This window comes from Esox lucius, chromosome 13 (assembly GCF_011004845.1).
Source record: "Esox lucius isolate fEsoLuc1 chromosome 13, fEsoLuc1.pri, whole genome shotgun sequence".
Taxonomy (NCBI): domain Eukaryota; kingdom Metazoa; phylum Chordata; class Actinopteri; order Esociformes; family Esocidae; genus Esox; species Esox lucius.
In genome coordinates this window covers 17686495-17700287 of record NC_047581.1, presented here as the reverse complement: position 1 = coordinate 17700287, position 13793 = coordinate 17686495, and the positions used below count along the sequence as shown (strand labels likewise).

General features: G+C 40.2%; 1 protein-coding gene across 1 annotated transcript in view; it reads left to right on the top strand.

Moving 5' to 3' along the window:
- The window catches only part of bmp1a (bone morphogenetic protein 1a), a 48784-nt gene that overhangs the window by 14710 nt on the left and 20281 nt on the right, over positions 1-13793 (top strand). The window contains exons 2-6 of the mRNA XM_010876434.5: positions 3717-3830; positions 4449-4592; positions 4882-4999; positions 6216-6394; positions 6592-6697. Coding sequence (XP_010874736.2) covers positions 3717-3830; positions 4449-4592; positions 4882-4999; positions 6216-6394; positions 6592-6697 — 661 coding nt within the window. The remainder of the gene's footprint in view (positions 1-3716; positions 3831-4448; positions 4593-4881; positions 5000-6215; positions 6395-6591; positions 6698-13793) is intronic.

Sequence of the window (13793 nt, the reverse complement as noted above, 5' to 3'; positions counted from 1 at the left end):
TACCTCTTCCAAATCTTAGTGTGTCACTTACTCTTACTTACTCTTTTGTGTCTTGTTGAGGTTGGTGGCCCTGGGGCATATGCCCTGCATGGCTATTTGGTGATCAATACTGGGTATACATGAATTTGGCTTTCTTTCTTTAGAAAATAACTGGCAAGTTGAATGACTCATGTTAGACAGAATAAGGAAGTTGTCACTCAAGTGGTTACTATAGTTCAATGTTTATATATTAGCTTATTTTTGCTGCATTTCTTCCTTATGTTCAAATCTGTTGGTAGCATAACCTGCTTATAGGAGTCTGTGGTGGTTTCAATTTTTTTTCAGCTTTAATGCAGTTGATTGGTGACACAATGTGGTATAAGAGACACAATTCACCAAAAGTAGGATCATTTTGCTGTGGGATTTATGTTCTTTCCCCCCACTTCATTTTTCCTCCATGTGTTTCCATGGAATTTCTATTGTTTTCGTTGAGTTCAGTTGACCTTATCACATCTATCCCGCCTGCTGCCTAGTGCTGCATATTGAAGATTCTAAAGGTTTTTGTCTTATTTGATCATAAGACAAGTTATAAGCCAGGTGACAAGTTACACAATTGTCAGTCTGCAAGATTTTCCCTAAATGTTCACACTTCAGTCTGAGCTGTTTTCAAGGAAAAATGATATGCTGTATCAAAAGCTTGTCCCAGAATGTTTTTGTGAATAAGTGTGAGTGCATTAGCCCTTTGTGTGGGACATCATGGTGTGGGAATAATATTGCACCTTGTGTGGTTAGTTTTCTACCATTAGGCCAATAAATCTGTGAAACTGAGTGTAGTATGACTGTAGCATTAAGTAATAGACAAATTCCAATCATAAATGCAGTCTTCAAAAGTATAATGTGATTACATTTTCAGTTTTCATGCATGAGAACACTTAATACTTTTAAATAGGTTGACAGTTGCAAGGCTGTTGGCTTCTAGCAGACAATCACAGTCACAGTCAAAAGTAATGTGCCCAAATGATTATTGTCCAGCACCCACCATTTCTTTAGTAATTAAATGTTTTGAAAGGCTGATTATGGCTCATGTCAACACCATCACCCAAGACACTCTGGATCCACTCCAATTAGCATATGGCCACAATAGCAGAATTTGTCGGTCTAGCCAAGCTCTGTGCTATTCAAGGCCAGCTTCATTATCAGGGCCAAGCTCCCTGTCATCCAAGACCAGGTGGTGTCAGATGAAGGCCCTAAAATGTGACTGTTCGCTATATTACTACCACCGTAACACTTAAACAAGACTGACGTATTATTATCACAATTCTACAGGGCCGTCCACATTACTTTATTTTGACTACTGTATATGCGCACACTATACCTACACACTCGCACATTCTTGCACTCCAACAAACACACCGTCTCTCTCCCACACAGACATGCACACGTACACATAGACCACGCACATGCTTTTTTTTTTTTTTTTTTACAGTTATCATATACATTGCTGCTACATCACGTGCCCATCAGCATAAACCAAAATGACCTTGTACCCCTGCACATTAATGCTTGTACCTGAGTTTATCCCTAGTTATTTGTAAGGGTAATTTGTAATATTTGTGTGTGCATATGATTCCTATGTTACTACTTTATATATTTTAACTTGTATTTTTATCTCATTATTTAGAAAAATGTCCTGCATTTCAGTGTTAGTCCACACTAAAAATAATTGTCAGAATTTTGATTATCATTAAGTAAAATAAGAAATCTCAAATTGCTTAGAGAGCTTATTTTTCCACCTTCAGCTGTCCCCTGTCATTCGTTATTAAGAGATGGTTGGAAAGCAACAGTGAGAAGAAATGTAGAAGAGGGAAATAAATAGGCGTACGGCATAATTCATACCACCATTACTGCAAATATACTGTACAGTATTATGGACATTTACTGATATTACAATAAAATAATTTAAACCAAACCCATGTGTAGCCTTTAAAGAAATGAGAAAATATATAAATATTGTTTTTTGGTCAATTAATTTCAATGCACTGTGCAAATAATTTCTTCAAAATTCAATACATGTTCACATTGCATTGGTCTTCTACATTAATTTGATTAGATTTATTTTCTGACAAATTTTTCTGGTAGATTTTTTTAAGAACCCTTGATTAAACCAGAAATGTAAGCCTTATTCCTTACATTTAGGATATCAAATGGGTATGCCAAAAATATTAGCGCTTGGACTGTGATTTATAGCACCTGTCATAGATTGTTGGTATAAGCGCTGATTAGGAATAGTCCATTTTAATTTTTCAAGGATTTAGAGGATCCCTTTGAATTCTGGTATTTTAAGCCTGCCCACAGAGCTCTGAGCATGTCCTATCTCGCAGGGAAAGAGCTGCACCTTTTCTTATTGCTGTCATTAGCTTGTAATCTTGCTTGGCCCAGCCGCTCTACAACATGCCTTCTCCGACCCTCTCTGTTGCTCTTGGGTCACAGCCAGTCACACATTGTTTCAATAAGTCTCCTCTGGTCGTTAAGGGACACAGGCCAACACTTTTTTTCTACACTGTTTTCTTTAACTTCCTTTCTCACTGACATAAACAAACCACTATCTGACTCTTGTCAACCATCAGAACTATGATAGCTCAGTTTTAACAGAGCTTTGTCTTAGATGTTTTTTTTTGTTTTCTAAAAACAACCATAAGCCCCGAAAATATGCGTTCACTTTGATTTCCCAGAACACGGTTTGTCACTGTCATTGTCCATCTTTTACCAATACACTTGATGTTGCTTTTTTCAGTAATGAACATGGAAATACGTCAGTCAGTGCCATATGCATTCAAGCCACAGCAGAGAACTTGGTAAGGTCTGACTTAATCTGTCACTGGAACTCTGGTACCTATCCCCACAGATTATGACCTCCACACACTGAAAACATGTCTGTAAAGGATAGTCTATTAGTCTCTCCCCATACACCCCTTTCCCTTGTTAGGTGTGCAGCAAGGCTATATGCAAGGCCCTCCTTTTCTTCTCCTATTCCTTATATTCTCTTCTACCTGCTCAGATATTGATTACACAGCCACCCCTTTTACCTTTTTCAACCTCCATCCCTTCCTTCAGTCCTGCACACAGGACAGTTGCAAATCAGCAAAATGTGCTTAAAAGTGGTAGTTATTTTTCCTTCTCCTTGGCCTAATTTAAACCATATTACCTCTTCAAGGTGCCCCACATGCAGAATGCAGGGAGTCTAACAGTATTAGTTCGGCTGAATCACTTAAGAGTACAAATATATCAGGATTCAGGACATTATATTTCCCCCCAGATTTCTCTAAAAAGTCACTGGATTGACCTAGGATATCTGGGGTATGCTAATGAAGGCTTTTGAATCAATGTCTTATTAATTAATTTAATTTATCCTCCATTGAATCTTGTACAAAGATGTTCTCTCTCCTGAGATAAATTATGTATTTTTAGCTTGGAGTTTAAAGAGCTCTGACTAAGATTCAGATAGTACTACTATCCTGTTATTCAAACATTCACATAACTGCTTTTTCTATACACTGCGTGTGTGCATGTATATGTGTCTTTACATATGTGTGAGAGGGAGCGATTAAGCTGTCTGATCTAAGCTATTAGGTTTGTCTGACCGTGGAGCAAGAAAACCTTGAGGCTATTCAATCGTTCCAAAGAGTTCACTATTGTAGGCACCTCTGGCAAGAATTCTCTCTTTGTGTCGGTTTCAGTTGCCTTTTGGGGAGACATTGCTCTGGATGAAGAGGACATGCGCATGTTTAAGGTGGACCGGATTATAAACATGGCCCAACGGAACGTACAGACCTTCAATCAGACGACCACAGGTGAAAAATAGCTATAAGGTTGATCCCATCATGGTCACTGTCACTATAGACATAGGCCTATCGCAACAGGTTTGGCATTTGCATATCAGTTCTAAATATATTTTCTGCTATTACAGTCCTAAGTAAATATTTTCTTTATTAAGACAAATTTTCTTGATAAAAGACAAGCAAGTCAAAGAAATTCTTGATTAGAAACAGCTCTCACCTAATGGCCACAATGCAATAATTATTTGTAACTCTCCACCAGTGCTTCTTCTAGAAAGATGTATATGATGCATAAACTACACAGTACCCAGTGAAAAACTGTCTTTATGAAAATAAATGCTCAACAAGGTTATAAAGCACTTTTCAAAGTCATTATTATCTTGTTACCATTTAGGAATATTTTATATATATCTCTACTGAGTTTCTCCAAAGTGTTTGCTATGTGTAAGCTTGAATCATCTTGGACAACAGATCACTCTCTGGATCAGTAACATCAGTTGGGTCATATTCTATATTCTGTAAAAAAAAATTAAAAAGGGTTTAGGTTGTCACTAAAGTTGTAAAATGTAATTACATTGTTGCCTATGATTATAATGTCCAAACTTATCTTTGTCTGGATGTTGTAAATGACAGGGTCTTCTGCCAATGAGACCAATGGAAACAGAGCAGTGACAAACCAGCAGGGATCACACCGCAGGAAAAGGGCAGCGACCTCCAGACCTGAGAGGGTGTGGCCAGAAGGTGTCATTCCCTATGTCATCAGTGGGAACTTCAGTGGTAAGTCCAGAACATTGCTGATGTTTACTTGCTATATGTGTCTCATGTCTGCCCTATAACATAGTTCCATACTAAAAGGTGGCAGCTGCTGGCAATTCATTATACTTGCTTTCACAGAACCTACATAAAATAAATGTCTTGGCAACTATTGGGGGAAAAAGGAATAACTTATATCATGAATTTGGCAATAAATTGAGAAATACGATTAAGCTGTCAGCATTGGTATTTTTTCCTTTTCATGTGTCTCATGTTTGTCAGCCTCACTGATCTTTCTTCCCGTCATATTCAGGCAGCCAGCGGGCTATATTCCGCCAGGCTATGCGTCACTGGGAGAAGCACACCTGCGTGACCTTTATTGAGAGGACAACAGAGGAGAGCTACATTGTGTTCACCTACCGGCCATGTGGGTGAGTCCACGGAGGCCTGGGCTCGCCTCCCTCGGGAAGAAAGACTAGCTGGTCAGCCTGCTCACACATGACACTCTTTTATTAGCACAGCCATAATGATTTATTGCTTTAAGGACTTTTTCTTACCTCTCCTTTGTCAGCCTTTAGTGCTTGCTCATACCCTCTGTCCGCAGTCTGTCTGCATGTGTTGTGGTTATTGCAATCCCATGCGATCCTCGAGAAAGACTGACATTCAAGATTAAGGGTTACTTGATGTGCTACATCTTGGGCACAAATGTCAAAAAGGCTTTTTTATTATGGCACATAAGGGAATCCTCCTCAGCTATACCTATCCACTATTATTGTATTTTATTTAAATATTGTTTATTTAAGTCTAGTTCAGATTTGTTCGCACCAAAACTGTATCAGCATAATAATTATAAAAAATATATATATATTTAAAGAGCACCAATGCATTATACCCCTTTCCCAACCAGCTGTTGATAGACATTTATTGCCTAGTAACTAGCCTTCAGAGTATCACAGATGACATTATCAAAACAGGCAGCCATGGTTAGCAGTGGGAATGCCTAGGCTGGCCTGATGCATATTCAGCAGGCCCCATCTGTCCTGTGCAAAGTTCATGGCCTGTCTGGCTGGGCGCACAGTAATTAGTGAGAGGCTGGTTGGCGCACATGGGTGTGGTTTGTGCCCATAGTCTAGGCTCCCACACTTTTCATGTCATGGGGAGAGAGAAAGGGAGGCAGAGAAACATGCATTAATGAATGTCACTACTGTGTTAGGGTGGACCCAGTGGTCACCAAGCTTAATCTAGTTTTTTAATAATGTAAAAGTAAGGCTGTTAAGATCATGCTGTTTCTTGTACTGTACACTATCTGTTAATGATTTCAGTAGAACTACAACTGTTAATCTTTCCAGGAATCAGGAATCCTTCCATAAACTTCTTTGGTTTTTCATTTGTCCACTTTCTCTGGTTTAAAATGGCAGGTTTGTGGAAGTAAAGCTCTATATAACTGTCGCGAAATTAAATAAAGTTTGATGATTAATCTGTACACAGACAAATAGCTCTTACATTGTACTGTGGTGATCATGACGACCTCTCTTGAGCTAAAGTGTGATATTTGTGTGTCACAAATGTATTTTGTCTTGTGTATGTAGCCAGCTACTGTACCATAGTTTTGACACTGATCTAGGCTCTGTGTGTTGGACCCTGTAGGTGTTGTTCCTATGTGGGACGCAGAGGTGGCGGTCCCCAGGCTATCTCCATAGGAAAGAACTGTGACAAGTTTGGAATAGTGGTGCATGAGCTCGGCCATGTGATTGGTTTCTGGCACGAGCACACTCGGCCTGACAGAGACGAGCATGTCAGCATTATCAGGGACAACATACAACCAGGTAAAACTCCTATGAAACAGCTTACTCGTCTAAGATTAAACAATGCTAAAAGAGATGAGCTGATTTAAATATCTATGATGAGATCTCCACGGGATTCTGTGATTAACCTAGATCCCTTCTGCCATTATCCTGGTATAGTATTTGAGGTGTGGGTGGGTTACAGGTTTGAGCTTCTGTTTTCTTGCTTATATTCACAGGACAGGAGTATAACTTCTTGAAGATGGAGCCAGGGGAAGTGGACTCTCTGGGTGAAGTGTATGACTTTGACAGCATCATGCACTATGCCAGGAATACTTTCTCAAGGTAGGAACTTGGCCAAGTTCCACTTCATAGAAAGCGGAATAGACATCCTACTTGTTACAGTTTCATGCCAGGGAGCAATTTCCTCTTCTTTCTTCATGTCTCACTTCAGGTCCTTTCCGTGTTATTACATAATTGCTTCATATTTTTTATATTCTTTTTTAAATGTTAGAGTCAAGGATGACTTCAGCTGATGAAAGCTGGTACAAATTTTAGGTTTAGCAGTTCATGTAATACATGACCAAATGCACATGGCTCAGTGAGGATTTCTTTATTTTGTCTGAGACCTCATCCAGTTTTAGAGCATTTTATTACACGTTGGGGACACTTTCATAATGCTTTGTCGTCAGTGGTAAGTGATTAAGCAAGATGGGACCCCCTTTTTTCTACGTATTGACACAAAATAAAAAAAGGATAACTTGGCTTCATGTAAAAAAGGTGAACTTGTCCTTTAGAACAAGAACAGCTGCAGAATATATGATTCCTTGGGAGTGTCTTCTCTTTCTCGTCTGTGCTCCACTGCAGGTTTATTTTGGCTTGGATATTTTAATTCTCTCAATGGTCACCGCTTTGGGAGTACAGTGGAAAAGCTAAAGGATTGAACTTACATGATCTCTGTAAGATTTAGGCCGGATTCAGTCAAATTAATCAATGAATACATGTTATTTTATAAAGCCCTTTTTACATCACAAGGCCACATCAATGAATTGGAATATTCAGCTCACCAGCAGCTTGATAAATACAGGTGTGCTGTTGCCAGAGTCCTTATGCAGAATCCACAAGGACAAGGCAGAAACTAGACAAAAGTAAAGTAGACCTGCGACACAACAAGTTGAACTTGGTGCAGGGTTAGCCAGAAGTCATCAGACCAGGCAGTCCTGAGGTGTGGTTTAAGGGTTCAGTTCCTCCTAAAATTAAACAGGTCATCGGCGAAAAGAGTGTAGGCCTCAGATCAAAAGAATACCTGAGCATATAATTCAGACGAACGCTATTCCCCAGTCACGTAAACAAATGCAACGTAAAACATGGGGACTGACGGCACAGACAGACCGTAGTCCCTGTCTGAAGATGACCTTGGATAGGACCAATAGGGCATTGAGATATTACATGCAGTTCCCTGTGCACTCAACTTTTGGGCACCCAGAAAGACCAGGATTACAGTATTCTCTTTTAATCCTGTTTTAGGTTCTTCTTTCTCTTCTTTCTTCTTGTTCCCAGACAGCACTCAACTAATCTTGTCCACCATACTCAGTCCCACTGTACTATGAGTAGGGTGGTACCTACAAAATATCAAACAGGCAAATCATCACCTACAAGAAGGTGACATCCATCTTCTAGAAATAATAACAAGAAAAATTGCCACATACAATCTGTGTGTAATACAATCTGTTTTGCGTAATAGGTTTAGACATACCGTGAGGGAAAAAAGTATTTGATCCCCTGCTGATTTTGTATGTTTGCCCACTGACAAAGAAATGATCAGTCTATCATTTTAAAAGTAGGTTTATTTGAACAGTGAGAGACGGAATAACAACAAAAAAATCCAGAAAAACGCATGTCAAATTTTTTATTCATTGATTTGCATTTTAATGACTGAAATAAGTATTCGACCAGTCTGCAAAACATGACTTAGTACTTGGTGGCAAAACCCTTGTTGTCAATCGTTTCTTGTAGTTGGCCACCAGGTTTGCCCCCATTTCAGGAGGGATTTTGTCCCACTCCTCTTTGCAGATCTTCTCCAAGTCATTAAGGTTTTGAGGCTGACGTTTGGCAACTCGAACCTTCAGCTCCCTCCACAGATTTTCTATGGGATTAAGGTCTGGAGACTGGCTAGGCCACTCCAGGACCTTAATGTGCTTCTTCTTGAGCCACTGCCTTGGCCGTGTGTTTTGGGTCATTGTCATGCTGGAATACCCATCCACGACCCATTTTCAATGCCCTGGCTGAGGGAAGGAGGTTCTCACCCAAGATTTGATGGTACATGGCCCCGTCCATCGTCCCTTTGATCCGGTGAAGTTGTCTTGTCCCTTTAGCAGAAAAACACCCCCAAAGCATAATGTTTCCACCTCCATGTTTGACGGTGGGGATGGTGTTCTTGGGGTCATAGGCAGCATTCCTCCTCCTCCAAACACTGCGAGTTGAGTTGATGCCAAAGAGCTCGATTTTGGTCTCATCTGACCACAACACTTTCACCCAGTTCTCCTCTGAATCATTCAGATGTTCATTGGCAGACTTCAGACGGGCCTGTTCATGTGCTTTCTTGAGCAGGACCTTGCGGGCGCTGCATGATTTCAGTCCTTCAGAGAGCAGTATGTTAGTAATTGTTTTCTTGGTGAATATGGTCCCAGCTGCCTTGAGATCATTGACAAGATCCTCCTGTGTAGTTCTGGGCTGATTCCTCACCGTTCTCATGATCATTGCAACTCCATGAGGTGAGATCTTGCATGGGGACCCAGACCGAGGGAGATTGACAGTTCTTTTGTGTTTCTTCCATTTGCGAATAATCGCACCAACTGTTGTCACCTTCTAACCAAGCTGCTTGGTGATGGTCTTGTAGCCCATTCCAGCCTTGTGTAGGTCTACAATCTTGTCCCTGACATGCTTGGACAGCTCTTTGGTCTTTGCCATGGTGGAGAGTTTGGAATCTGATTGATTGATTGCTTCTGCGGACAGGTGTCTTTATTCAGGTAACAAACAGAAATTAGGAACACTCCCTTTAAGAGTGTGCTCCTAATCTCAGCTCGTTACCTGTATAAAAGATACCTGGGAGCCAGAAATCTTTCTGATTGAGAGGGGTCGAATACTTATTTCACTCATTAAAATGCAAATCAATTCATAAAAAAATGTATATGCGTTTTTGTTGTAGTTGTTATTCTGTCTCCCACTGTTCAAAAAACCTACCATTAAAATTATAGACTGATCATTTCTTTGTCAGTGGGCAAACATGCACAATCAGCAGGGGATCAAATAATTATTTCCCTCATTGTATATTGATTACTTTTATGAAGCCTTTCAGGTACCTGAATCCCTTCATATGGATGCTGTTCTGTGAAATATATTTTGGGAACTGTTTAGTGTCTGCCTTTGATGAGCCAACTTTACCCATAGCCACAAGTTGTTCCAATTATCCCTCCCCTGGTTAGATCCTGTTGCCAGAGGATAGCAGCCATGCAGTAAACCTTTACAACCTCCTCAGGTTTAGGTAGAGCAGCTAACGCCTGTGGCCCTGCTGCATCACATTAGGCTGCACAGCAATTTCATACACATGTAAGGCTCCTTGTAAAAGCACTCATCTCATAGCGTGAATGGCCTCATTGTGCCGTATTCAGGCCCTTTTCAAGAGGCTTTGATCGTCATTAGCAACATGATCCCACAAACCAGGCTTCTACTGGAGGTTATAGGGTTTTATTCCTAAAGTGTCTGGTGGGTAGCTTCATGGCTTCCAGGTGTTACCGAAAAGGTCTACTCCACTTGCTAGTGTGCTTTATGTCAACCACTAATGAGCATGTAAATATGCTTCTGTATGTGGAAATTAAGAAATGTTTGTAAGTTCCCTGACATTGACTTAAGCCATATCTAAGAGTATAGAAACAAACAGATTCTATTTTAGGTGTGTTCTGACTGGAGGCTGTACTCTGTCAAGTTAAATAGTTAATTTAAGTGATCTAAATTGTAATCAAAGCATCATAAATGGTTTGTGATTAATTATATGTTGCTCCGGATATGAGTGTCTGCTAAATGACTGAAATGTAAATGTAATGATGAAAAGTCCCCAAGCTAGGAGACCTCGTAGTGGCAGAACCAGAATATTATTTTATTCAGGCAGGGTAACTGATTGTTACTATATATTTCAAGCCAGGTCTTCATGATGTTCCTCATAGATAAATAGATTTTGGTTAAACTTTTTTGGATAGTCAAAATTACCATCTGTAGATACTCTACAGATATTCATACTATCAACAAACAATAAAAAACAAAGTACATCCTTGCTAAGGTTAGTGTTAGTTAGGGTTAGGGAAAGGGTTAGGATGAGGTTTAAGATTAGGGTTTATAGATAGTTAATCGCAATGTTATTGATAGTATGTAGACAGTTTGTAAAGGATTTACTGGTTGACTATCCAAATAAATGTTAACTAGTTTTTTAATCTGAATTAGCATAACCTTGAGAAATAAACTTTAAATACCAGTGTTTGACCAGTGTCTACATTTTGAAAAATCTTAAGCAGAAAGACAGGAGTATAATAAAATCAGACGGCTGTACTTTGTGTTTCAAAAAGTTAAGGATGAGCCCCATGTATCCTAAGTGCCTTTTGGGTCTGTGTAGAATTATACATTTCTATTTGAAGGTCATCTGCAGCCCCAGTGGTAAAGGAGCCCTACCAGAATACTTGTGTGTTTCAAGCGTTCTTGCTTTAGTAAATACCGCTCTCCATTCTCTGAAGCTCATAGCCACACGTCAGCGAGCAGCACCGTCGACCTAAACCTTGACTGTGGTGAACAGCTTGGCACAACAAAACAGTGTCACTAGTGACAGATGCACGCTTCAGTGTTTTTTTGTTTCAAGGGCCACGTAGATAGAATCGGTTGAGAAAGCTTTTGTCTCTTTGAATCAAATTGTATTTGTCACATGCTTTATAAACAACAGGTGTAGACTAACAGTGAAAAGCAGGGCAGGCTTGAAAAGGAGAGCACTGAATGTGGCATAGTTGTAATGATAATCCTCTTTGCCAGTGTCCCCATGTGCCAGCTGACCTCTATTTCTCATAGTCTCCCTGTGACGCATCTGGAAAGCTCTACAGATGCTATTACGTCAGTCACAGACAAAGACAGTGGTGTCATAGGGCCTGTTTGAGGTTTAGACCTGCCCAGTATTTGACTACATACATTCTGATTTGGGTTGAACCCATCTTGTCTTTTTTTGGCTGGAGTTCTACATTGTTTCTGGCTGTATCTTTTGGATCACAGCAAAGCCAATCATGTCCACAAGGAACTGAAATGGAGATTTAGTTGTTCTTATCACACAATTTCACACAAACCCAGACTAAAGATTACATAGCACCTATGTCATGCAATGTGTGTCAATTGTATCATTGTTGGGGGATGTCCTGCCATGGAGTGTTAACACAACAGAAACATGATGTTCGCTCCTGCAGCATGAGTCTGTGATAGATTCCTGGTACCTGCAGCACAATTCTACCTGAAGAAAGAATTGAAAGGTCTTTAAGGTGAACAAAATGTCAAACAGTCTAGTGCTACAGACTGCGGCACCATTGATGGTCGTTCCAATGTAAAGCCCCTGTCCCAATCGCAGGAGTCGGTTTGAAAGGCCCTAGCTTCTCAGCATGACTGTAATGTGAGCCTAGGCACACGCAAGGCGAGTGAGAGCTGGAGGACAGGGAGACCAGAACAGACGTGATCATTACTACAGTTCTCTAATATGAGAACCAGCTGTTAGCTTCTCCTTTTGTTCTAACATTTCTGCCCTATTTTTTTCACCAAGGCTGGCCCGCTCCGGCATGCCTCCTATTGCAGCCTCACTGTCTAAAAGCTATCCTAAATAAACTGTCATTCACTTATGGCAACTGGAGTCTCCAAAACCGCGACTGATTTTTTCTCCACCAGGAGATTGGATACAAACATTGTCAAACATATGCAGACTGGGCTGTCTAAACCGTTATTTTTTTAACTGCACAGGCAAAGTTCTTGTCAGGGAATAACACAGAAACAGTTTGGAGAAATTCTTTACGCATTCTTGTCATTAGACATTTCTAAGCATGTCCTGTTTTCCCTTTGTATAGCCAGCCTTATGCCAATATTTTACTATTTAGGGTTTAAAAAGTAATGGATTGTATTGAATATGGTCAGTGGGTCTTTTTATGAGACAAGTTCCTGTTAGCTTTTCTCAAGTCACTGTGAGTTTGGGGATCCAAGTTATACTTCCCCTGCATGCTGATTGGCTGATGTACCTGCCCCAATGTCTCCCTTTGTTTCCCTATTATTAGCCTGTGTGTTTGCACAGCGTTCTTACTGTAAATCACCGTGGGAAGCCAGGGTCTTTGCAGAGATTGTTGTTGGGAAGATTTCATGCTCAGCCCTCGTGTTTTGAAGTGTCTCCTGGGGACAAGACAGCTCCCCATGCTTTCTGTATGGGGCATGTTACCCGACCGTAGGCTTACCCTTCTTCCTGTCCTGTGGAGATTTTTTTGGCCTGGTGCATGGAGCAGAGCCAACTCAAATAAAGACCTGCCAGTGTACCCTTTGTCTGCTCTGACATCGGCTGGAGTGGTGTTGTTCATGGGCAGCCAGCATACAGGCTACTGGAGGCAGGCAGGCAGGCAGTGCTTAAACTGTTAGCTCAGGCTGCTCTGTTTGCAAATGCCTAGCGTTGATGAGCATGTCACCATGGGAACAGCCAGGGAGCAGGTCTTTGCTCACCATTGCAGAAAGAGAAAAAGAGATATGATAAACTAACAAAAGTGCCAAGTGAAAAAGTGGTGTGAAACGGTTTGGAGTAAAATGCAAGCCACCAGTGTGACTTTTTGTAATTCTTTGTAAATCTTCTTGTTCTTTTGGACTTTTAATCCTTATGCTAAATGTTGACATCAATACAGCATACCAATCAAGTTTTTGATTTTCCAATGAAGTTGTCAGATGTGTGCTTTTGATTGGCGGTTGACTTGTCTCTTCTTTGAGTTGTATCAATTGTAACACCAATGAAGCATTACAGAGTCCTAAATGGGACCTGGGTGTAAGGCCAACATGTCATGAATTTGCTTTCATTAATTATTTCTTAAACTAATGTTTGACAGTTTGACTCTACACCAAGTTATTAAAATTCCCTGGAGGTTTTAGGAAATTTAAACAAATAAGCAATTATTCCCTTATGGCCTTTTCAAAACTGGAAGATATGGTAGAATGATTCAGATTACTACAGTTCCCATAATGCTCTGCATCGGGAAGTGGAAGTGCGTCTAAGATGTGAATTCACAGAACACATTTTTGTGATTTTCTCATCAATGAAACATTTGATTTTAATATAGTTTTCTGTTCTCTAAAGTAGAAAACATTACAGATTGTAATTTTTTTTAGACTTTACCTT